Below are 24,045 nucleotides of genomic sequence, written 5' to 3'. Positions count from 1 at the left end.
GTGTGTTTGGGACATCCCTGGTTCCCATCTGGGGTTAAAACTGTGCTTTCACTGCAGGGGGAGCTGTTCTGGGAACTAAGACCTCATGCTGTGTGTCAGAGCCAAAAAAAAAAAAAGTTCATGAAACATCAGATTATAGAATATGAGAGCATTGTCATTTTTAAATTTTCTGAGTGGCCAAAAGTTTTGAAAAATGCACATTCCCCAGATTTGCTTACAACTTCAGTTGAATTAAAGCTGCCTCTAATACACATCTGTGGCTCACAGTTTAATAACCATTGGTCCATAACCAGTGCAAATTGAATGGGGAATCTGTGAATCTTGCATTGCTTTCATTATCACTTAAAAATTTCCACTGTCAGTTCCTACATTTAGATTTCTCTAAGCTAACTGCATCAGTAGGACTTGGCATCAGTATGGCTTGGCATCATTTCTTGAGAAAACAGGGGTCATGTAGCTGATAGTGTGGTGATAAAGCTGTAGTAACATAAACAGTGTTAAGCTACACTAAGTGTTCAGAATATGAAAAATAAGTTCTATTTCATTGGGTGCTTGTTAAAGCATGTTTGTTAATGCATGCTTGTTAAACCATGCTTGTTAATGCAGCTGGATTCTGCATTAGCAAAGGGAATTACCACAGTGTTTTCAGAGGCAGGGGTCAGGATGGCAAAGGAAATAAAGATAAAGTACATTGGACAGTTGAACAAATGGGGATATCAGAGATCAGACTTAAGTACAGGCATAATTTATGTGCTACTTGTCTTCAGATGCTTTGAAAGCTATTGGGAGAGAAGAATTTGGTTTATGTAAGAAGGCCGAATTAGGACCAGTGGATATCTTCCAAATGACAAAACCATTCTTCCAATTAGACCTGGCCTAATGTGAAGGGACTATGAAAGTAATGTGTTTCAAAAAACCTCAGCTATCTACATCTACAGCAGACCTTAAATATAGCCCCAATCCTGGCCAGACCAATGTAAAACCTCAAGATAAAGATCTGTTTACCTCAGTCTTTTATTGTCTGGTAATCATGTTCAGCTTTTGAAAAATTACAAAACATGCCAACAGGCAAGGAACAGCCTGAAGAGACAAAACAGGAAGTCAGAAGTAGATTCTTGTATGACACAAATTTTAGAATCACCAGCTCAGGAATGTAATTGATTAATATGTTAACAACTCTAATGAAGAGTAGACACCATGCAAGAACAGATGTAAGTAGAGGTGAAAATGCTTAAAGAATCAAAAACAAATTTTAAATGCTAGGAATAAACACTGACATGAGTGCTTCTGATGATCACCTCAGTAGACTGGACACTGCTGAGGGAAAAATATATATGGGCTTGATAATCCATCAGTAGAGATTTTCCCAACTTAGATGCAAAAAGAAAATAGAACAACAGCAACAACCTTTTCTCCAAAAACCAAACCTAGAACATTCAAGAATTGTGGGCAGTTTGGAAAAGTGTAACATAACATTTGCTTGGGATATCAGAAGGAGAACAAATGAAGCAGAAGAAATTCCAAAATTAATGACAGCACATCAAACTGACTGATCCAGGAAATGGAGAGGACAAATACTTGACAGGATATAAAAATGTGGTTTGCACTTAGGCATGTTGGGGCTTCCCAGGTGGTTCAGACACTAAAGAATCTACCTGTAATTTGAGAGACCCCAGTTTGATCCCTGGGTCAGGAAGATCCCCTGGAAAAGGAAATGGCTACCCACTCCAGTGTTCTGACCTGGAAAATTTCATGCACTGTATATAGTCCAAGGGGTTGCAAAGAGTTGGACATGACTGAGCAACTAACACTTTCAGTTTTCATGTCATATTCAAATTGCAGAAAATGAAATGCAAAGAGAAAACCTTGGAAAGAGTTGAAAAAGAAAAATTCTTATCTGTAGGAAAAGAATTACAGCAGAACCACGCCAAGAAGAGTGGAATGAAAAGTGTTCGGAGAAATTCCATCCTAAAATTCTGTATCCAATGAAACTGTTCTTTAAAAGTGAAAGAGAATGCAATGTTTGCTGTTGCTGAAGGTGGTCAAGAAGAGATTGAATGACAAGAACAAGAGAGGTGTTGGCTCTAATGTTTGCCTGTGTTATGTATGTTAGTGTTTTTGAGGACTGTTACAAACTGGAATCTCTTCTGAAGCTTCATTCTGGACATGAGCACGTTGGAGACGGGAGCAGGGATGTCACAAAGAAGCTATATGTGCTCTTGAACAGCCCAGGATCCCAGGTTTATGGCCTGCCTGTTAAAAGCCTTGTGTAGCAATATTCTGCAGGACACCCAATTTCAGTTCGGTTCAGTCACTCAGTTGTATCTGACTCTTGCGACCCCATGGACTACAGCATGCCAGGCTTCCCTGTCCATCACCGACTCCCAGACCTTACTCAAACTCAGGTCCATCGAATCGGTGCTGCCATCCAACCATCTCATCCTCTGTCATCCCCTTCTCCTCCCACCTTTAATCTTTCCAAGGATCAGGGTCTTTTCTAAGGAGTCAGTTCTTCACATCAGGTGGCCAAAGTACTGGAGTTTCAGCTTCAACATCAGTCTTTCCAATGAACACCCAGGACTGATCTCCTTTAGGATGGACTGGTTGGATCTCCTTGCAGTCCAAGGGACTCTAAAGAGTCTTCTCCAACACCACAGTTCAAAAGCATCAATTCTTTGGCACTCAGCTTTCTTTGTAATTCAACACTCACATCCATACATGACATACTGGAAAACCTGCTGGACACCGAATTTGGGAAATACCAAATTAGCTGACCTCCATGACCCTGAGATAGTGTGATTCTTTAGTAACTGGATAACATTTTCTTAGGGAGTAAGACTAAAAGGCACACAGGAGATGAAAATAGGCCAAAAGGTAAATGAAAATTTCAAGAAAGCGTGATTAGGTCTTACTTCTTAGGGTAAATATAAGATGAGTAGAAAATGTGTTACATCTCACTTCCTTAAATTCCTTCTTTCCATTTAATTTTGAAGTTACAGAGAAGTGGCCTGTAGGCTCCTGGCTTATGCTCCCCTTCCAATGTCAAAAGTGATAATTGGCAATAGGCTCAACTTCTCTGAAATGCTGGTCATCATTGCTGATTGGACTGGCCCTCTACCTTTTCTTGTTTCTTTTCTCTTGTGTGTTGCTGCTATTACTATCATTGGTCCTCTTCCCCTCCCCCCCCCCCTTTTTTAATCTTTAAGCCCATATGCTGTTACTCATGAGAAAAGGACATCTCTCCACTACTGGAAATTCCAGAGATGTTTTAATGAAGGGATAGACTACCTACTATAAGTCACAATTTGTTTCCTTAATGTGTTGGGTTTTGAGTTTTAGGGACCTGTTAGTCCTGTGATTGTGGTAATCCTATATTCGATGTAAGGTAGATTTCGGTTGGATAACGCTTCTTCAGAATACCCATCCAAGTAACAATTCTAGATATGAGAGGTAAGATAGAATAATGGTTAAGTATGAAGACTCTGAAGCCAGATTGTCAGTTTGCAGCCTTTGTTGACTTTAGAGGAAGTTTCTTAACAAGAAGTTAATTGTGCTTTGGACTTCCCTGGTGGCTCAGTGGTAGAGAATCTGCCTGCCAAGCAGGAGATGCAGGTTTGATCCTTGGGTCGGGAAGATTGCCCTGGAGAAGGAGATACACTCCAGTATTCTTGCCTGGGAAATCCCGTGGACAGAGGAGCCTAGCGGGCTACAGTCCATGAGGTCATAAAGAATTGGACATGACTGAGCGGCTAAACAGCAGCAGCAGCAGTTGTGCTTTAGTTTTATTATCTGTGAAACTGAGAGTCACTCAGTCCTGTCCAATTCTTTGCAACCCCATGGACTATACTGTCCATGGAATTCTCCAGGCCAAAATACTGGAGTGGGTAGCCATTCCCGTTTCCAGGGGATCTTCCCAACCCAGAGAGTGAACCCAGGTCTCTGACATTGCAGGCAGATTCCTTACCAGCTGAAACACCAGGGAAGCATTGTAATGCATGGATAATAATAGTCTCTTCCTATGAAGATTAAATGGGCCACTTAGAACAGTGTTTGACATTTAGTAAGCACATCAAAATTTTAATTATGATCATACTTGATGAATCTAGAAATGTATAAAGCTTATTTGTAACAGTATCTACCCTCATTATAATTTAGCATTACTGACTTTTTAAAAACCCAGCTGATAGCCAGGTAGGCATTGGGTTCCCTGCAGAAATCTTAGTCCCTGAGTAAATACTGAATCTTTTTTCTACTTGTTAATCCAGAAGGCTAATGAGCCTTTGTGCTAGTAGAATCATAACTTATTAACAGGTGGGAATTACCTTTTTCAAGGATATTTTAAGGTAAAATCTGCTTTTAGAATACTTAAGAAAATGATAGTGAGCCCTCAAAGGAGCTGAATGATGTAAGACAGTGTTAGACAACATTCATTTATGCTAAAGTATTTCCCACTAAAAGGTAGAACTTTTCTGCAGATGATCAAGGAAAAATGGGCCCATCAGAGACAAATAGGATACTGTGAAAAGAAAATAGAAAGGATTTGATATTTTTAAAATATTTTAATTATTATAATTTTGAAAAATTTCAGGACTGTATACCAAACTAAATTTGGATATTTGTTTTCTAGATGACAGGTTAGGGCAAACTACTGAGATCTTTACCTGCTTTATACTGTGTTCCCTGGAGACGACACAGACTTGACTAATTTTCCTGACACCATGAAATTTCTTGGCCTTGTTTTGAAAAAAAAGTGGTATTAAAAAAATCTTGATTGATATTAAATACTTTGGTTAACTTTTCCTGTCTAACCTAGCAAAGAGTCCCAACACCAGGGAAAGCAAAATGAAGTAAAGTATGGTGGATTCTCAAAAGTGAGAGTTGGAGCTTCTATTAATAAATAGTTATTTGAAGAAAGTCATATAAGAAAGACTTGATAACATCTAGACAGAGGCAAAAGACATAATAAAATACATATCAAAGAACAAAGCCATTTAAAGTTCTACAGAAGAACAATAAAAGGAACCAGGATTGTGAGCATTATCATCAACCTAAGGGGTTCTTATAATATGTTCTGAAGATTATGTCTTGATACTGTTTGGAATGAAGATAACTAGCTCTACTTTTAACATTAATTCATTGTAACCCAAGATTCTCAAGTATGTTACTATCGAATTTCGACTAAGGATACATACAGTCATAAAGGGAGAAATTAAATTGCTTAGGTGTTTGCATAGGTACCCCTAAGAATACTATAGAAATAAGATGTCGTGTGGAAATATTACTGACTCCATCCTTAAGTAACTTAAGAAGTAACTGTGTGGGGAAAGTCTTTAATAACCCCAGCATGCTAGGATGTCCATGTTTTCTTGACTAAAATAATATCCTAGTATGTATGTCTTTTAAAACTGGTTGTTATCTGGCCCAGTCGTATTTTATACTTGAAGGGGATGCTGAAGATTGATTCCACAGATGAAACAATGATTTGTCAAAACCTTGTGTTCAGGGTATTCTGGAACCTGGATTACACTCAGACTCGATTTCCTGGAGAAGCTACACAGCTTGCTCACTAGAATCAGGACTGGGCTTCCTAACTTGATGTTTTCCTTTTCTGCTTCAGCAACTGTCCCTCAGGAAGTAGGTAGGAAGGAAGGGCTGGAGCATGGTAGGCATGATGCTTGAAATTGTTGACCACAGCCTTTACTGGCCACTAACGATCCTCACCTGTATACAATTGAAATTCTCTCTCTGTTTTTTTTTTAAGTCATAGTCATGTATGAAAGAAGAGAGCAGACTTCTTAGTGGCATCTGCAAGAAAAAGTTAGCCCTTATATATACATTTAAATTCAGAAATAGTGAAGACATTTATTTTAAGAACTGGAATGTTAGAACAACTGTATCTGGGTCAGCCCTAAAGTGACTAAGAACTCCACATTTCAGGACATTTATTCTCTTGGCTGTTTTTGGTGCACGATGGTTCTGATGCCATCTCAGAATGATAACCACGGTCATATGGCACTTCATAGTTTGAAAACTCCCAAAATTAACTTATTTAGGCCTCACAGCTTTCACTTCACTTCACTTCACTCACGACTTCACTTTCACTTTTCACCTTCATGCGCTGGAGAAGGAAATGGCAACCCACTCCAGTGTTCTTGCCTGGAGAATCCCAGGGACGGGGGAGCCTGGTGGTCTTCCGTCTATCTGGTCGCACAGAGTCGGACACGACTGAAGCGAATTAGCAGTAGCAGCAGGCCTCACAGTCCGATAAAATAGATATATATTGTATAAAGGAAGCAAGTGAGGCTTAGATAATCTTAGGGCATGTTGCCTAAGATTATAGGTAATAAATGGAGGGAGCAGTTCAATCACTGAGTTGTGTCTGACCCAGCAACCCCATGGACTGCAGCATGCCAGGCTTCCCTGTCCATCACCAGCTCCCGGAGCTTGCTCAAATTCACGTCCACTGAATCGGTGATGCCATCCAATCATCTCGTCCTCTGTCGTCCCATTCTCCTGCCTTCAGATTTTCCCAGCATCAGGGTCTTTTCCACTGAGTCGTTCTTTACATCAGGTGGCCAGAGTATTGGAGATTCAGCTTCAGCATCAGTCTTTTCAATGAATATTCAGAACTAATTTCCTTTACGATTGGCTGGTTGGATTTCCTTGTGGTCCAGGGGACTCGCAAGTGTCTTCTCCAACATCACAGTTCAAAAGCATGAATTCTTTGGCACTCAACTTTTTTATGGCCCAACTCGCATTCATACATGACTGCTGGAAAGACCATATCTTTGACCTAACAGACCTTTGTTGGCAAAGTAACGTCTCTGCTTTGTAATATGCTGTCTAGGTTGGTCATAGCTTTTCTTTCAAGGAGCAAGCGTCTTTTAATTTCATGGCTGCAGTCACCATCCTCAGTGATTTTGGAGCCCAAGAAAATAAACTATTTCCATTGTTTCCCCATTTTTTTGCCATGAAGTGATGGGACCAGATGCCATGATCTTAGTTTTTTGAATGTTGAGTTTTAAGCCAGCTTTTTCACTCTACTCTTTCACTTCATCAAGAGGCTCTTCAGTTCCTCTTTGCTTTCTGCAATAAGGCTGGTATCATCTGCATTTCTGAGGTTATTGATATTTTTCCCAGCAGTTGTGATTCCAGCTTGTGCTTCATCCACCGTGGCATTTCGCATGTTGTACTCTGCATATAAGTTAAATAAGCAAGGTGACAATATACAGCCTTGATGTACTCCTTTCCCAATTTGGAACCAGTGCATCGTTCCATGTCCGATTCTAACTGTTGCTTCTTGACCTGCAAACTGGTTTCTCAGGAGGCAGGTGAGGTGGTCAGGTATTCCCGTGTCTAAGAATTTTCCACAGTTTGTTGTGATCCACACAAAGGCTTAAGCATGGTCAGTGAAACAGAAGTAGATGTTTTTCTGGAATTCTCTTGCTTTTTCTATGATCCAATGGATGTTGGCAATTCGATCTCTGGTTCCTCTGCCTTTTCTATATCCAGCATGAACATCTAGAAGTTCTTGGTTCATGTACTGTTGACGCCTGGCTTGGAGAATTTTGAGCATTACTTTGCTAGCGTGTGAGATGAGTGCAGTTGTGCGGTAGTTTGAACCTTCTTTGGCATTGCCTTTCTTTGAGATTGGAATGAAAACTGACCTTTCCCAGTCCTGTGGCCACTGCTGAGTTTTCCAAATTTACTGGCATATTGAGTGCAGCATTTTCACAGCAGTACTTGTATCAGATCTTTTGACTTAATTTCCAGGAGAATCCACTGGGGATCTACCTGTTCATACCCTGTGCTCTGCTGGACACTATAAGGAATACAGATAGACACAAAGTGTGTTTTCCCCAGTTATGGATATAAAAACCGGAGAACAGAATAGTAGTATTTAAGTTCAGAACTAACTTGAATGGTAGCAGGTGTGAAACCACAATAGGAAAAGCTTCTGTGGCAAAGATTGATCTTAAAATAGGTCGTGTGAAATGAGAAAATTTGAACACAACATAAGATACTCAATATTAGCTGTAAAGAAAAGCATTTCTAGTGGTTCAGATTTCAACCTAGCTCTACCCCACTTTCACTGCACACAAGATAGATTGCACCTCCTGATTGATACTGAAATATACATGAGTGTTGCCGTTTGAGTGTGGTGTTTGTGGAGATCTGGCAAGTAAATTAAGAATAAAAATATAGGCCTTGTTGAATGAGTGGGGAATAACAAGGGAGAAGTAAAATAACTCATGTAAACAGTTGGTAGGAAATGAGGTAAAACATTGGTTCAGGAAATGGCAGCTGATTTTTTAGCAGAAACTGCAGGCCAGAAGGGAGTGAAATGGAAAAGCCTACAACCAAGAATACTTTACCTACAAGACTCTCCTTCAGATTTGATGGATAATCAAAAGTTTTTATAGAGAAGTAACAGAAGAATTCAGCACCACCAAACCAGCTTTACAAAAAACATGTAAGGAACTTCTCTAGCTGAAAAAGAAAAGGCCACAACTAGAAACAAGCTAAGAGATGAAAAAGCTCACAGGTAAAAGAAAACATTAAGGAAATCACCTACACACAAAGCTAGAAAGATTAAAAGACAAAAGTAGTAAAATCACACCTGTGTCCACAGTAAGCAGTTAAAGGATACACAGAGCAGTTAGATGTAAAACATGTTATCAAAATGTAACTGAGAGAGAAGGAGAGTATAAATGGCAGGGTATTTAAAATGTGTTTGAAATTGAAAGATGAGTGACTTACAACACATGTGTTTATATAGACTACTATACCAAAACCTCAGGGTAATCGCAAACCCCAAAATGTATAATAGATATAAACAAGAAGTAATCCAAAAAAGTACTGAAGACAGTCAACAAATCACAGAAGAGAACAAAAGGAAAAAGAGACCAAAGGGGGAAAGGCTGGAAGGGACAGACTGGAATTTGAGATTAACAGATAAAGACTACTGTATCTAAAGTAGATGACAAGGACATACTGGATAGCAGAGGGAACTATATTCAATATCTTAACCTGTAATGGGAAGGGATCTGAAAAAGAACATAATATAAATACATTCTTTTATGTATGTTCTATATAACGTAATCATTTTTGTTGTACACCAGAGGGTTTACAACAGCTATAAATCAACTATACTTCAATTAAAAAATAAAAATTTTAAAAAGACAAAATACAACACTGTACTTTTTTTTTTTAATTTTATTTTTAAACCTCAAACACTGTATTAGTTTTGCCAAACATCAAAACGAATCCGCCACAGGTATACATGTGCTCCCCATCCTGAACCCTCCTCCCTCCTCCCTCCCCACACCATCCCTCTGGGTCATCCCAGTGCACCAGCCCCAAGCATCCAGTATCGTGCATTGAACCTGGACTGGCAACTCGTTTCATACATGATATTACACATGTTTCAATCCCATTCTCCCAAATCTTCCCACCCTCTCCCTCTCCCACAGAGTCCATAAGACTGTTCTATACATCAGTGTCTCTTTTGCTGTCTTGTACACAGGGTTATTGTTACCATCTTTCTAAATTCCATATATATGCGTTAGTATTCTGTATTGGTGTTTTTCTGGCTTACTTCACTCTGTATAATAGGCTCCAGTTTCCTCCACCTCATTAGAACTGATTCAAATGTGTTCTTTTTAATGGCTGAGTAGTACTCCATTGTGTATATGTACCACAGCTTTCTTACCCATTCATCTGCTGATGGACATCTAGGTTGCTTCCATGTCCTGGCTATTATAAACAGTGCTGCGATGAACATTGGGGTACACGTGTCTCTTTCCCTTCTGGTTTCCTCAGTGTGTATGCCCAGCAGTGGGATTGCTGTACTTTTGCAGTGAAGGGAGTATATATCAGTTCAGTATTTATTACTAAGGGAAAGGGCCTGATTTTTTAATGCTTTGGCTTTTCAGCATTTTTTTCTTTTTTTTTTAACTTTAGAATTCAGATCCTCTTTGTTGCTGGAACAGAGCTAAATTCTTTTAGGAAAAAGAAGTTCTTTAGGTTAAAATACAAAATATTTTGAAAGCCGTTTTTGCAAAATGCAGGTTTAGTTAGAAAAGAATGAGAAAACTAAAAGGGACTTACCTGTAGTGGCCTTTTTTATATACTAAGGATAAAAAGATGTTTCTTTGCCCCCAACTTCAGCTTCATTGAGGTGAAACTGTCACATAAAACTGTGTATATTTACAGAGTATGGTGTAAGTATTCTTTGTGAAATGATTACTAACAATCAGGTTAATATATTCCTCACTACACATCATTACTTTTTCTCTCCTTTTTGGTGATGAGAACATAGGTCTGCTCTCGGCAGATATCAGGTGTACTCAGTATTATTGACTATAATCAGGATCTCTACATTAGATCTCCAGAGCATATTCATTTTATAACTGAAGGCTTCTACCCATTGACCAGCATCTTCCCATCTCCCCCCGCCTAGCACCCCAGTCCCTGGTCAGCATCACTCTTACTCTGTTTCTGTGAGTTCATTTTTTTTTTTTTTTTCTTAAGAGTCCCCATGTAAGTGAGATTATATAGTATTTGTCTGGCTAATTGTTTTACTCAATGGTAAAGAATCCACCTGCAATGCCGAAGACTTGGGTTCAATCCCTGCGTTGGGAAGATCCCCTGGAGAAGGAAATGACAACCCACTCCAGTATTCTTGCCTGGAGAATCCCATGGACCGAGGAGTCTGGCAGACTGCAGTTCATGGGGTCAGAAGTGTCGAACACAACTTAGTGACCATAAACAACAACAGTGTCCTCTAGGTTTGTCCAGGTTGTTGCAAATGACAGAATTTCCTTCATTCTCGTGGCTGAGTGCTCCATTATACATATGCACCACATCTTTATCCATTCATCTGTTGGCAGAGGCTTAGGTTGTTTCCATGTCTTGGCTATTGTGAACAATGCTGCAATGAAGATGGGAGTGCAGGAATCTCTTCCAGATACTGATTTTGTTTTGAGGTCAGTTAGATATTTGTTCTGACCCAGGAGGGCGCTGTTTTATTGCCTGTTTATTTCCTCCTGTAAAGTCTTTGAGTTGGGACTGTGGAACTGTGGGTGGAGACAATGGCAGGCTTTTCTCTAAATGCTCCCCCTGCTGTAGGTCCTGAGCTCTAGGTGAAGGGGAGGGGTGCAGCATCCTGTGTTCCTCTCAGCTGCTTGTGACTGCCACCTCCTGAACGGCACGGGGATGGGAGGTTGGGTTGGGTAGGGGCGGTGGGCAGGGGTTATTGGTGCCCCAGTATTCTCAGCCTCCATGTCTGAGGTAGAGCCTCAGTTTCAGAACAACACGCACCTCTTACTATAAGCATCGTTGCCATAGGAAACCATCCTGTGGAATCCAGTGAGGCAATTTAAGACCTTTAGAACTGTGCCCTGGATCATAGAGTTGGGTAGTTAATCAGGTTTCGTCGGTTTTTTCTTCAAGCTACCATCAGATGGTTAACCACAACTTCTTAAATCTTTTGTCTTTCAGATGAAAGTCTGATTCTGACAGTAGAAGAAAATTTTTGGTTACTACTTTTCTTCCTAATTGAGGAAAGCCTGATTTTTACTGTTTGTGAAGGATAATCAGTCTTCTCACAGGATTACTGAGAGGATGAAATGAGTTCTTTCTTTAATGCCTGGTGTATCAGTGGACATCCAGTAAAGGGCAGCTCTTGTTTATGTGTACCAGTTTTTTGTATGCAGTGTCACCAGTTGGTAGAGGGCTTTTAATTGCCATGAAAGTAAAAGTGAAGTCGCCCAGTTGTGTCTGACTCTTTACGACCCCATAGACTGTAGCCTACCAGGCTCCTCCGTCCATGGGATTTTCCAGGCAAGAGTACTGGAGTGGGTTGCCTGAATCAAAGGATTAAGATAAATCTTAATAACTGAAGAACAGCCTGTGTGGTTGCTAGAAACTTGAAATTAGGATGGGCAGTAATGATCACTAAAGGCACATGAGACTTCTCAGGACATCTAGCCTCAAGAGGAGCAGAGTAATTACTTATGTGCATGTTTGAACAGCATCTGAATCTATCGTGCTAGCCTTGGAGTACTTTAGGTGTTATTTATTAAAGAGTGATTTAGTACAAACGGACATATGGGGGCTTCCCCAGTAGCTCAGTGGTAAAGAATCTTCCTGCTATGCAGGAGACGTAGGAGCCGTGGGTTCTATCCCTGGGTGAGGATGATCTGGAGGAGGGCATGGCAACCCAGTCCAGTATTCTTGCTGGGAAATCCCATGGACAGAAGCCTGCCATGGGGTCGCAAAGAATCAGAGACAACTGAGGCCACTGAGCATGCACACAGATGGGACAGGTGGAGGTATGTGTTTGCCCCTGCCCCCACCAGAGTATTCTGAGGACGTGTGCGAAGTGCGGAAATGTGTATGGACTGAAAAGTGTGTATCTAGAATGAGCACCTTGCTGCTTTTCTGTGCCATTCAGAGCTGCTGTACTGAAACCTACCTGCTGTGCCAGTGTCACTGGCAAAGGGGAAAAGGGAACAGGAAAGTCTTAACCTTGAGGTTTTAGATATTAAATTCCCTTACTCAACCTTGACCCTCATGATGGATTAAAAGTGCAAGGACAGGCAGACACGGCAAGAATCGACACCTCTCTTTTGTGTCCAAAGCTGTCCTACAGCATGCCCAGCATTCAGCCTCGTTGGCTTTGTCTGCCAGGGTGCTCACTTCCCCAGTGTGCTTCAGAAACCCTGTTTCCCCATTGCCTTAGAGTGGTTGGGATATAGTAATTCTGACAGACTCCTTTCCCCAGGCATATTAATGGTGGTTCTTTAAAAGAGGGGACTTAGTAATACAGAGAAGCTTCCCTGATTTCATTTTTAGACAAAACCTGTAGAGAAGTGGCTCGTGTATTAGCATCCTTTGGGGGAGCTTTTACAAAATTCAAGAGCTCTGGACCTGCTTCCAGAGGTTCTCATTTAATTGATGGTTGATGAAGCTGGTGTTCTTTTGAGAATTCTGTTTCTCCAAAAATTTCCTAGGAGATTTAGTCAGAGTTGAGAAACAAAAAGGGGCTCCTTGTGGATAGGCCTCCTACCCCAGATGAAAGCTTCTCACTCACCTGCTCTGTCTTGGTGAGCTAACCCTTGGTCAGAGGGAGGAAAAGTTTCTAGTCTTTATAGAGGAACTAATAGTCAACTTTTTGATTTCCCCTCTTCACACTCTGCCTCTACTAGGTGATGGAGTAAAGAAGGTTCCTCTCTCCAGGTTGAAGTCTGAAAGCTTCAGTTATTAATAAAAGATATTTCCACTACAGAGAATGGCCTGTTCCCCCTAAGCCAAACATGATCTTTATTGGTTTCTAGTCTGACGCCTTAGGCTGCTGTTTGCAGGGTTTCCTAAGTTTTTTTCCTTTTGTGCCATTGAGATCCTTTGGTGAGCCTATGAAGCCTTGGACCCCTTCTCAAGTTAAATACTTTAAATGTAGAAAATAAAATGCATAACATTACAATAGAAAAAAGTTATATTGAAATAGTTATTGAAGTAATAAAACTTGAACAGTAATACATGCTTCTTTACTGATAAATTAAGTAACACTAGCAGTTGGTCTAATCATTTCAAAGTAGTGATAAATGTGAAAAACTATGATGTAATAATGAAGCATCTGGTTTCTATTCAAGATAAACTCAAAGATACTGATAATACTCCTGTGGTTTTTTGCCAACATTTATAGTCAAAAACACTGCTAAATTTTATTTTAAGCTTGTGGAAATAAATATATACTTTTTCTTATCCTTGCCCCGGTATACCTGAGAATCCTATATGCTTCAGTTAAATATTGATACATTAATATGTTAGTCTTCTTTTTACAGGTGTGAAGCAGCAACTTAAGACTGTAGTTTTTCCTAAGAATGAGTTTCCCTACTTGAGTATTTCCCAAATCCCTCTCTTGGTCCTAAGGCTTACATAATCTTGTTTTTCAGCATAAACTGAGTGCTTTATCAGATTTTCTGCAGAGCATTAGCTGGATAAGCTAGATAGCTCCTTTCTGAACTCCCACAGTGCTAATGAGAGTGGTTTGATGTTACAGGAATACAAGCGCAAGTTAGCCAGAGTTTCCCTGGTACGCAAAGAACTCAGGTCCCGGATCCAGAGCCTGCCGGACTTATCTCGATTGCCCAATGTCACTGGCAGCCACATGCACCTGCCCTTTGCGGGGGACATCTACAGTGAAGATTGATGACCAGTCTCTTTCCAGGGCCCAGGACTTTGCAAGAGATGGAGACAGGTTAGGTGGATAGTGCTGTAGTGTTATTTTTGTATATTGTTGAGAGAGTGACATTAACAAAAAGAAATGACAGGTAATTTATAAAATTGTTTAAAATGTTGGTTTGTTTACTATTTTATTGGTAAGTTAACATGACTTAGTTTAAACAAAGTGAATCTCTATGTGTATTAAGCTCACAAGTAGTGATTATTTTCAAAAGATCTTTTTGTAAATTTTTTTGATCCAGGGCCTTGTGAGAAATTTCCATGTTTCTATTTCTTCATGTATTTTCAAATGTTTTTCTTTATTTTCTTCAGTATCTAATCAGTGTATAGTATGTGATTCCTAAAGGGTAAGAACTAATCAGGTTGGTTGAGACTTTATTATGGTATAGTTAGGACTTGATTGTAGAAGGGACTAGGTGTTCCAACTTGATTTTCACCCTTCTCCTCAACCAAAACATCAGTTCTGTGCCTCTCAACACCTTAGATTCCTTATTCCCCAGAGGTCGGTCATTTAATACTAAAAATGGATGTTGTTTTGAGGGTCAGATCAGAACCTAGAGAACTTTCCCACAACAGGTGTTTCATCCCAACAGCCACAGTGTAGGATAAAAGGAGTGTTATATAGGGACCCCTTGATTAAAAGCTGTTTAGAGTTATTTAGGTAGATAGCTATGAAAATGCTTTTGGAAATGTTTTTAAAAAAATTGACATTGTACCAAGAGAACAACTCTGATTCTGGAATCTCTGTTTGTCAAATCAAGCTCCTTTTGACATAATTGATCCCTTTAACATAAAAAGCCATCTGTGGGATTAAAAGAAGAGTAAAATAATGGTACCTTAATATTCTCTTAGCCATTTAACTTTAAAAAACAGTAGTATTTTTAGCTCTAATATCTCATGAACTAAATATTCATTAATGTTCAGTAAAGTTGCCTGGAACATTTTTAATGTTTCCTTAAGGTTTTTGAATTACGTATAAATGGGAATTAAGCAGTCCTACACTACAGGGTAGATATGGTAAATATTATATTTGTATATTTAGAATTACCAAAACAAATGTACTTTTACCTTTTATTTCTAACCCTGTGTTAGAGCAATTGCATGCTCTCCTGCTTTCTCTTTAAATCACACTGTTAAGCTGTGGATTTTGTACTCAGTGATTACTTAGGATAAACATTTTTTTTCATTCATTACATATTAGACATTTTTCTTTTTGTTGTAAGAAGATTCATCTTAGTCAATAAAACAGCTTTTTAAATCCCACAGGTCAGTTATGTCTCACTAGTCTGAATGGCTTCACTCTTTCTCAGTATTAGAAATTATAGTTAAAGTGAATTTACTATATGTGAAGGAGAAAGCCAGTGTTTCATTTTAGCAGCCAGTAGTTTTCAGAACGGTGCTTTGAACGGTTTGGCCTCTCCAAAACAGACACACTTAGTAGTAGTTCCCACCCATACATGGCTTATATTCCAAAGGTTTTTAGTCAACTTTTGGGACTCGGGGCACATTTTTCCACAGGAACAGTAGTAATTAGGTTCCCTGTGAACACTCCCACAGAGAGCTCACCCAGGAACCTAATCCACTCAACCATGAATGTACTGAACTTGTAATGTGGTTGACAAATTACGAGTAGTAGACCCTGACCAGCATTTGTAACATCACTCTGCACTAAGGAAATGGTGTGTAGCAGCCAGACTTAGACACTGGGGTGTCTCTCTGTCTTGTGTACCTCTGTCCCTAGGTGTAGGATGTGTAAGGAAAAGACTCAGCGTGGGGGTGGAGGGTGTAACAAATGCACGATTATTGAAACCTGGTTATACCTGTTACAAAAGCATGCCACTTTGTTAAAGTGAAAGCAAAAACTTGTATATTAACTTATTTTTTAGCATCTTGACCTTATTTATGATCTACTAAAGTGGTGACTTATTCAAAATACATTTTTGTTTTCCATTTAATACTAATTTATAAACTATGTACTCCTGGGAAGATTTGAAACCTACTAGAAGTTTGTTGAAATATTTTCACCATTTAAGAAAGACTTCTGACTTAGATACTGATTTTAATGCCAGTATCTGCTCTACATATTTATTATAAAAATGCATTATTTTTTTTAAAGAGCTTGATGCAATTTGTGGTAAGTGATTGTACTCAACCTGAATCCTACCCCCAGTTTCCCCCTTTGACCAAGTCTTCATAAGCCTTCAGTTGTTGGTTAATTCACTGACCATGAACACAAATGATATGGTCTGATTTAGAAGTCTTGATAGTTAGTGTGGTAAGCCTTAGCAGTAAATAGCCTTCCTTTCTAAAAGGGGGACTAAAATTTCTCAAGAAACTTTAGCTGGGTTAGCTGGGGGTACTCTAATACCAAATTCTAAATCATGAACATGTTCTTCACTGTGTACGTGAGGCAAATCATGCGTTTTGAGTGCAGCTTGGCCTGGCCCCTCGAGAGAAAAGCATGTCACCGTACTTGCAGTAGGCATATTTGGTTTGAATGGATACCATCACTCTTTTCTCCACAAACAGTGCAGAGAGCTGTCTGGAGTGGCAATTTGAACAGATTCCCTGGTGTTCCCTCTGCTCCTTCTATCAATACAGTAAGTAAAAGAACCACATGGGGGAGCCTGGGAGTCTGGGAAAATCAGCTGTGCTCAATAGCCAACCTCCCCTTCTAGGAAAACCAGTCCAGGTGCAGCTACTTTGGTACCTCATCTCACATGCACTCTGAATCAGGGTTTTTCTATAAGAACTCTTTCAGGATCAGCAAAAGCTGAGATGACCTGGTCATCTTGATTTTCAAAATTAAAACCAGGTTGTTGGTTGTCATTGTAGATGAGCAACTCATCTATTATTATTGAACTGTTCTGAGAAATCTTCAGAAAGAAAGCGCTCAAAAGTACAAATTAATTAAGAAAGTTAGACTGTCCTTTCTGAATTTTCCATTCAAAAAATTTATATGAAATAACTTAAAGCTACTAAACTGCTTTGTATTCTATTAAGAAGTAGCTTCTAAGCAGCAGTCTTAATAGTTGTTGCACTATATCACAGCTTTTTAAAGTGTAAACTCAGTTCTTCTCTGTATAGAAAGGGAGCATTGTGTTACTTACTGAATTTATTTATACAGAGCATTTGTTGCTATCTGTAATTCCAGCCATCCACACATGAGTCTGTTCTGAGGTGGCAATAGCACATGGGAAGATGAAGTCTCCCTATTTCTTTACCCCCTTTTCTTTGGTTGTATCTGATGACAATATAAGATGTTCTTAATAAAGTTTTATGTTCTTTTTGAGATGTGCAGATCATTTTTGTGTATATGCTCAGGTGGATATGGGGTGAGGAGGGGAGATGAGGATGGACCAGGAGGGAAGGAAAGTGCTGGAAGTATTCAGCAGTGGTATGGTGGAGAAGACTCGTGAGAGTCCCTTGAACTGCAAGGAGATCCAACCAGTCCATTCTGAAGGAGATCAGTCCTGGGATTTCTTTGGAAGGAATGATGCTAAAGCTGAAACTCCAGTACTTTGGCCACCTCATGCGAAGAGTTGACTCATTGGAAAAGACTCTGATGCTGGGAGGGATTGGGGGCAAGAGGAGAAGGGGACGACAGAGGATGAGATGGTTGGATGGCATCACTGACTCGATGGACGTGAGTCTGAGTGAGCTCCGGGAGTTGGTGATGGACAGGGAGGCGTGGCGTGCTGTGATTCATGGGGTTGCAAAGAGTCGGACACGACTGTGCAACTGATCTGATCTGATCTGATCTGACGGTGGAGAAACTGCCAAAGGAAATTCCAGTTGCTTGGTCAGTGAGAACCAAACTTAAGCGAACATCAGTAGCACCTGGAGGGCTTATTAAACTACAGATTGCGGGGCTCCACCCTCAGAGGTACTGGGGTAAGGCCTGATTACATTCCTAACAATTTGATGCTGATGCCACTGAGTTTGACAACCATTGCTCTAAACCAGCTTCAAGTCTGTGACTTGCTTGATGACTTAAAATTGCAGGTAACTCCATGCAATTCCAAGTAATAATAAGACTATGGGTTTTACAGTTCATTATGTAACAAGTTCTTTGGGCAGAGAATGAAACTGCATCTTCTTTTATGACCTGCTGCACAGTCTTAAGTGCCTTTGAATCAGCAGATTCACTTATAGTACCTTGAACTCCCTGGAGTACAGGTCCTCTCGCCACATTTAAAACAGAACTGGAAAATACTAGAAATCTTAAGGAATCTCTAGGGCACTGTTTGCTAAACTTTCATAAGTCTCTCTTGGGACATTTGCAGGAGGGGCACATACCTCCTGGATCAGAATTCTCTGTGATTTTACCATCTAGAAAGTTTGAGAGAGCTAGTCCTTAGGCCAGTGCCCCTGGCTCCCCACTCCTGGATGGCCTCTGGTCACTTTTATCTGAATTCGGGGGCTTCCCGTTGCCATTCCACTATTTCCCCCTGCGGCAGTAGGTTTTATATAGGGGAACTTCTATCCAGAGATTCTGTTTGGAAGATTTAGGATAGACCTGGAAGTGGGCATTTTAAATGAGCTACCTGATGATTCTGATGCAGGTAATTCTTGACTGCACTTTGGGAAACAGTGCCCTACTGAGCAAATTATGGTCTATAACACACTGATGGTAGGTCTCACATATATGTTACTTACTATACACCAGGACTGCTGTAAGCACTTCACATAACTTTTGTGATAGATGGCTCTGATTACTCCAGTTTTACCTATGGAGAAGCTAAAGTGAGTGCAAGTTGCTCAGTCGTGTCTGACTCTTTACAACCCCATGGACTATAGAGTCCATGGAATTTCTCTCCAGGCCAGAATACTGGAGTGGGTAGCTGTTCCCTTCTCCAGGAGATCTTCCTAACCCAGGGATCGAACCCAGATCTCCTTCATTGCAGGTGGCTTCTTCACCAGTTGAGTCACAAGAGAAACCCAAGAATACTGGAGTGCGTCGCCTATCCCTTCTCCAGTGGATCTTCCCGACCCAGGAATTGAACCCAGGTCTCCTGCATTGCAGGCGGATTCTTTACCAGCTAAGCTACCAGGGAACCCCATGGAGAAGCCTAAGATACAGACCCCGAACAAGTCAAATGGTGAAGCCAGGATTCAGACCCAGCTCCAAGTTTGACTCTGAGCCTATGCTTCTGAACTACCACACGATGCTGCCTGTTAAGTTGATATGTTGTGTAGCAGCTCCACCATCACCATATCACATTTTGCACAATGTGAAGTTATGATGCAAACATTCAAATTAAAAAGAAACATCTTAACTGGAAGCACTGCTGAAGAATGGGCACTTATGAAAAGCTATGACACCCAGTTGTCTTGTGTTGTTTTCACTGAGGTCAAACGTAACATAAAATTCACCATTTTAAAGTGTGCTCTGGCAGGAAATACATTGATGAGTAACATTATTGTGCAGCCATCACCACCACCCACCTTGAAAACATCTCCAAAGTCTAATGCATATAAAACTCGACCCGTTAAACGGAACGCCTTAGTCCTTGCAGCCATTTCACTTTCTGTCTCTATGAATCTGACTTCCCCAGGTATATAAGTGGAATTATAAAATATTCGTTCTTTTGTGCCTGCCTCATTAAACTTAGTACAATTCACTGTAGGTTCATTCATGTTGTATCATGTGTCAGAATTTCCTTTCTTCTTAAGGCTCAGTAATATTGCATTGTATGGGTACACCAAATTTTGTTTATTCATTCATCTGTCAGTGGACCCTGGATTGTTTCCACCTTATGTATGTATTATTTATTTTTTATCTCTTGGCTGTGCTGCACAGCATGTGAGATTGCTTCTGTCTTTTGACTATTGTGAATAATACAGCTATAAGCATGGGTGTGCAAATATCTCTGCAAGTCCCTACTTTGATTTCCAGTTGCTTTTTTTCAAAGCAGTTATTTGTATTCATATCAACAAAGTAGAGTTAGAATGAGCTGTTGTAGGGATAGTCTTAGACAACATTTCAGTGAATACCTACTATGTTGAAGGTATTAAATCTTTTGAGATATACAGAGATTATTCAACTGCATGGCTGCTCTCAAAAGGTTTACAGTCTAGTGGGAATGGAATATGATAACACTTTAGAATTGACCAAAGTGTGCTTTTATTTTTAAACTACCATATTTCTTCCAAGCCAGTAGTTCCATAGGCCAGCAGTATTAGCCTCAGCTGGGAACTTCTTTACAATGCTGAAGTCTCAGTCTCCAGACCTACTGAATTGGAAAATCTGAGGTTGCAGACCAGCAGTGTATCCTTTACACAAGCCCTCTAGGTAGTCCTGATGCACACGAAAGTTCCAGGCTTGTTTTGTGTACCACTGTTGTGGGCAGTTGGCAGCTTACCTCAGCACTTTATTGTCAAGTATGGAAAAGCTTTAGAGGGAATAAAAGGACTTGGTGCAACAAAAGCAATTGTAAAATAGTACACTTTTCTGGCAAGCCAAGAAATGCTTTTCATGTGCATTATTTCTACATTTTGGAAACCACCTGTCTCCACCCTGGCAAATTTCTCCATATTTTCTTATTTCATTTCTCTGTCCAGGGTATCTCTTGTCCTTTTCTTCTGAGGATGGTAGAGTGAAGGAGAAACAGTGATGCAGTCCGGAGTCCGACCTCATCTGCCTTATTGAAAAGGCTGACTAGCCCTTTGTATGTTTATACCACCACAGGTTTACCCATTTGAATTACTGAAATCCCTGTGATTTTATTTTCGACTTGCTGGATGCCATCAAAGAAAACTATATTTTCCTCCCCGTGCCCCTTTTTCTTGGCTGCACGGGGTCTTTCTGTTGCAGCGCACAGGCATGCTGACTCAAGCTGTGGCTCATGGGCTTAGCTGCCCTGTGGCATGTGGGATCTTAGCTTCCCAACCCGGGATCCAACCCACTTCTCCCTCATTGCAGTGCAGATTCTTAACCACTGGATCACCAGGGAAGTCCTTTTATTGCCCTTTTTATAAATGGATCACTGATTAAAATGGAATGACTGAAGTGAATTTCGGAAGTAATGTATTTCACATTTGAATTCTCTGCATCATGAAAAAGGTACAAAATTGAAATTTTGATTTAAGGGAAATTGCTATGCAGAGCCATTGGCTTATTATTCAGATATATTTAGAAAAATTCAGTTGCATTGTTTAGTTAGATTTATCATCTTAAAGTCATATTACAAATATACAAAGAAATATTTGTTTTAAATAAAACTTGTGTTTACTTATGGAAATACAAGTTCAGAAATTTTAAGAAGTTTAAATCATATATTAATACACGGCTTTTTCGAAATATCACATTAGTATTTAGTGTCTCTTTTTTCCAGCTCTTGATATTTATGTTGTAAAATCTTATAGTACTTTTATGGGGTCAGGTTACTAGCAGAGAGCTCACAATGCTGTTTGATTGTTAAGGTATTTGTATAATTTGGTGATAAACTGCCGTAAGGTGGTTGTGGTTTTGGTTGTGGTTTTGTGATTTGAGCTGTTAGACTGCAGCTGGAGTGTGCTTAAGTGAGGGAAATTTAGTTTTCATTGTTCTTTTGAGTTGGTGTTTGAGCTTGCCAGGTGGCACTAGTGGTAAAGAACCCGCCTGGCAGTGCAGGACATGTAAGAGACGAGGGTTTGATCCCTGGGTCAGGAAGATCCCCTGGAGGAGAGCATGGCAACCTACTCCAGTATTCTTGCCTGGAGCATTCTATGGACAGAAAAGCCTGGCAGGCTATGATCCATGGGGGCTGCAAAGAGTCGGACATGACTGAGCAAGTAACACTTTCACTTTTAAGCTCTGCAGCACTTCAGGCATGCTTCATGTCCAGTTCTTTGTACCTTTATCTAGTTGATAGCGTTTGACACCCTAGCCTAGTCATTAGTGCTCAGCATTCTCCCTGTTAGAATTGCTAGTCTTTCCCTGTCTTAGAAAGCATGAGGAAGAAAGACTAACTTCTTTCTAGTCTTGCTTTTATGTCCACTGATGAGTCCAGCAGTTACAATTATGATAAAGTTCTATATAAGTGGCATAAAGCTCTTTTTCTAGTTGAGTGTAATTTTCCCACCAGGAACCAATAAAAATTGAACTGCTAATGACGGAGCCAACTGATTGGTTCAAATAGAATTTTTTCTTACCCAGGTTTTATAACATGGCTTAGATCTTTTTTTTAAGGCTAGTGTGTTTTTTGAAACAAATGACTTAGAAATAATATACAGAAAATTTAATTATTTTAATATAGAAGTGTTTTCTAAGTGTTTTTTAAAAAGCTCCATATTATTAATTTAAAAATCCTTGTAGTTATATAATGTAACAGTTGGTAATTCAAATAACCCAGGGCAGTAGGTAAGCAATTTTATTTTCAGATGTTATATAATCATAGTCATATATGAATTTAAATATTCACTAGATATATATTTTGCAGATTAATAATTACTTTTGAATACTTTAATTAGGTTAGATACAATGAAGAGATTCCCCAAGTGCTTATTTCCTGTCATTTTATAAATTCTAAATAGTTGCTTTCACTATAAAAAGTTAAGAGTCAGTGTTGAGCATCATTTGGTTAAAACATTCAGTTCAGTTCAGTCGCTCAGTTGTGTCCAACTCTTTGCGACCCCATGAAGCCCAGCACGCCAGGCCTCCCTGTCCATCGCCAGCTCCCAGAGTCCACCCAAATACATGTCCATTGAGTAGGTGATGCCATCCAACCATCTCGTCCTCTGTCGTCGCCTTCTCCTCCTGCCCTCAATCTTTCCCAGAATCAGGGTCTTTTCAAATGAGTCAGTTCTTCACATCAGGTAGCCAAAGTATTGGGAGTTTCAGCTTCAACATCAGTCCTTCCAGTGAATATTCAGAACTGATTTCCGTTAGGATGGACTGGTAGGATCTCCTTGGAGTCCAAGGGACTCTCAAGAGTCTTCTCCAACACCACAGTTCAAAAGCATCAATTTTTCGGTGCTCAGCTTTCTTTATAGTCCAACTCTCACATCTGTACATGACCACTGGAAAAACCATAGCCTTGACTAAATGGACCTTTGTTGACAAAGTAATGTCTCTACTTTTCAATATGCTATTGAAAAGGTTGGTCATAACTTTCCTTCCAAGGAGTAAGCGTCTTTTAATTTCATGGCTGCAATCACCATCTGCAGTGATTTTGGAGCCCAGAAAAATAGAGTCAGCCACTGTTTCCTCTGTTTCCCCATCTATTTCCCATGAAGTGGTGGGACCAGATGCCATGATCTTCGTTTTCTGAATGTTGAGCTTTAAGCCAACTTTTTCACTCTCCTCTTTCACTTTCATTAAGAGGCTCTTTAGTTCTTCACTTCTGTCATAAGAGTGGTGTCATCTGCATATCTGAGGTTATTGATATTTCTCCCAGCAATCTTGATTCCAGCTTGTGCTTCCTCCAGCACAGTGTTTCTCATGATGTACTCTGCATAGAAGTTAAATAAGCAGGGTGACAATATACAGCCTTGATGTACTCCTTTTCCTATCTGGAACTAGTCTGTTGTTCCATGTCCAGTTCTAACTGTTGCTTCCTGATCAGCATACAGGTTTCTCAAGAGGCAGGTCAGGTAGTCTGGTATTCCCTTCTCTCTCAGAATTTTCCACAGTTTATTATGATCCACACAGTCTAAGGCTTTGGCATAGTCAATAAAGCAGAAATAGATGTTTTTCTGGAACTCTCTTGCTTTTTCGATGATCCAGCAGATGTTGGCAATTTATTACTCTTCCACATTTGCATTTATTTTTGACCATGCTGCACAGCTTGTGGGATTTCATTATAATAGTTCCCC

General features: G+C 39.9%; 1 protein-coding gene across 2 annotated transcripts in view; it reads left to right on the top strand.

Moving 5' to 3' along the window:
* The window catches only part of RPRD1A (regulation of nuclear pre-mRNA domain containing 1A), a 67,748-nt gene extending 50,209 nt beyond the window's left edge, over positions 1 to 17,539 (top strand). Inside the window, exons 7-8 of one of the 2 annotated variants that reach the window (XM_006054975.3) lie at positions 14,066 to 14,263; positions 16,777 to 17,539. In XM_006054975.3, coding sequence (XP_006055037.1) covers positions 14,066 to 14,215 — 150 coding nt within the window. In that variant the 3' untranslated portion in view covers positions 14,216 to 14,263; positions 16,777 to 17,539. Of the gene's footprint in view, positions 1 to 14,065 lie in introns of both variants that reach the window. The other variant, XM_006054974.3, reaches the window with a different exon arrangement.
* Positions 17,540 to 24,045: the final 6,506 nt, after the last annotated feature.

The sequence above is a fragment of the Bubalus bubalis genome, chromosome 22 (genome assembly GCF_019923935.1).
Source record: "Bubalus bubalis isolate 160015118507 breed Murrah chromosome 22, NDDB_SH_1, whole genome shotgun sequence".
Lineage (NCBI taxonomy): Eukaryota > Metazoa > Chordata > Mammalia > Artiodactyla > Bovidae > Bubalus > Bubalus bubalis.
Note: the sequence above shows the minus strand (reverse complement) of the source record. Positions and strands in the feature narration are given on the sequence as shown.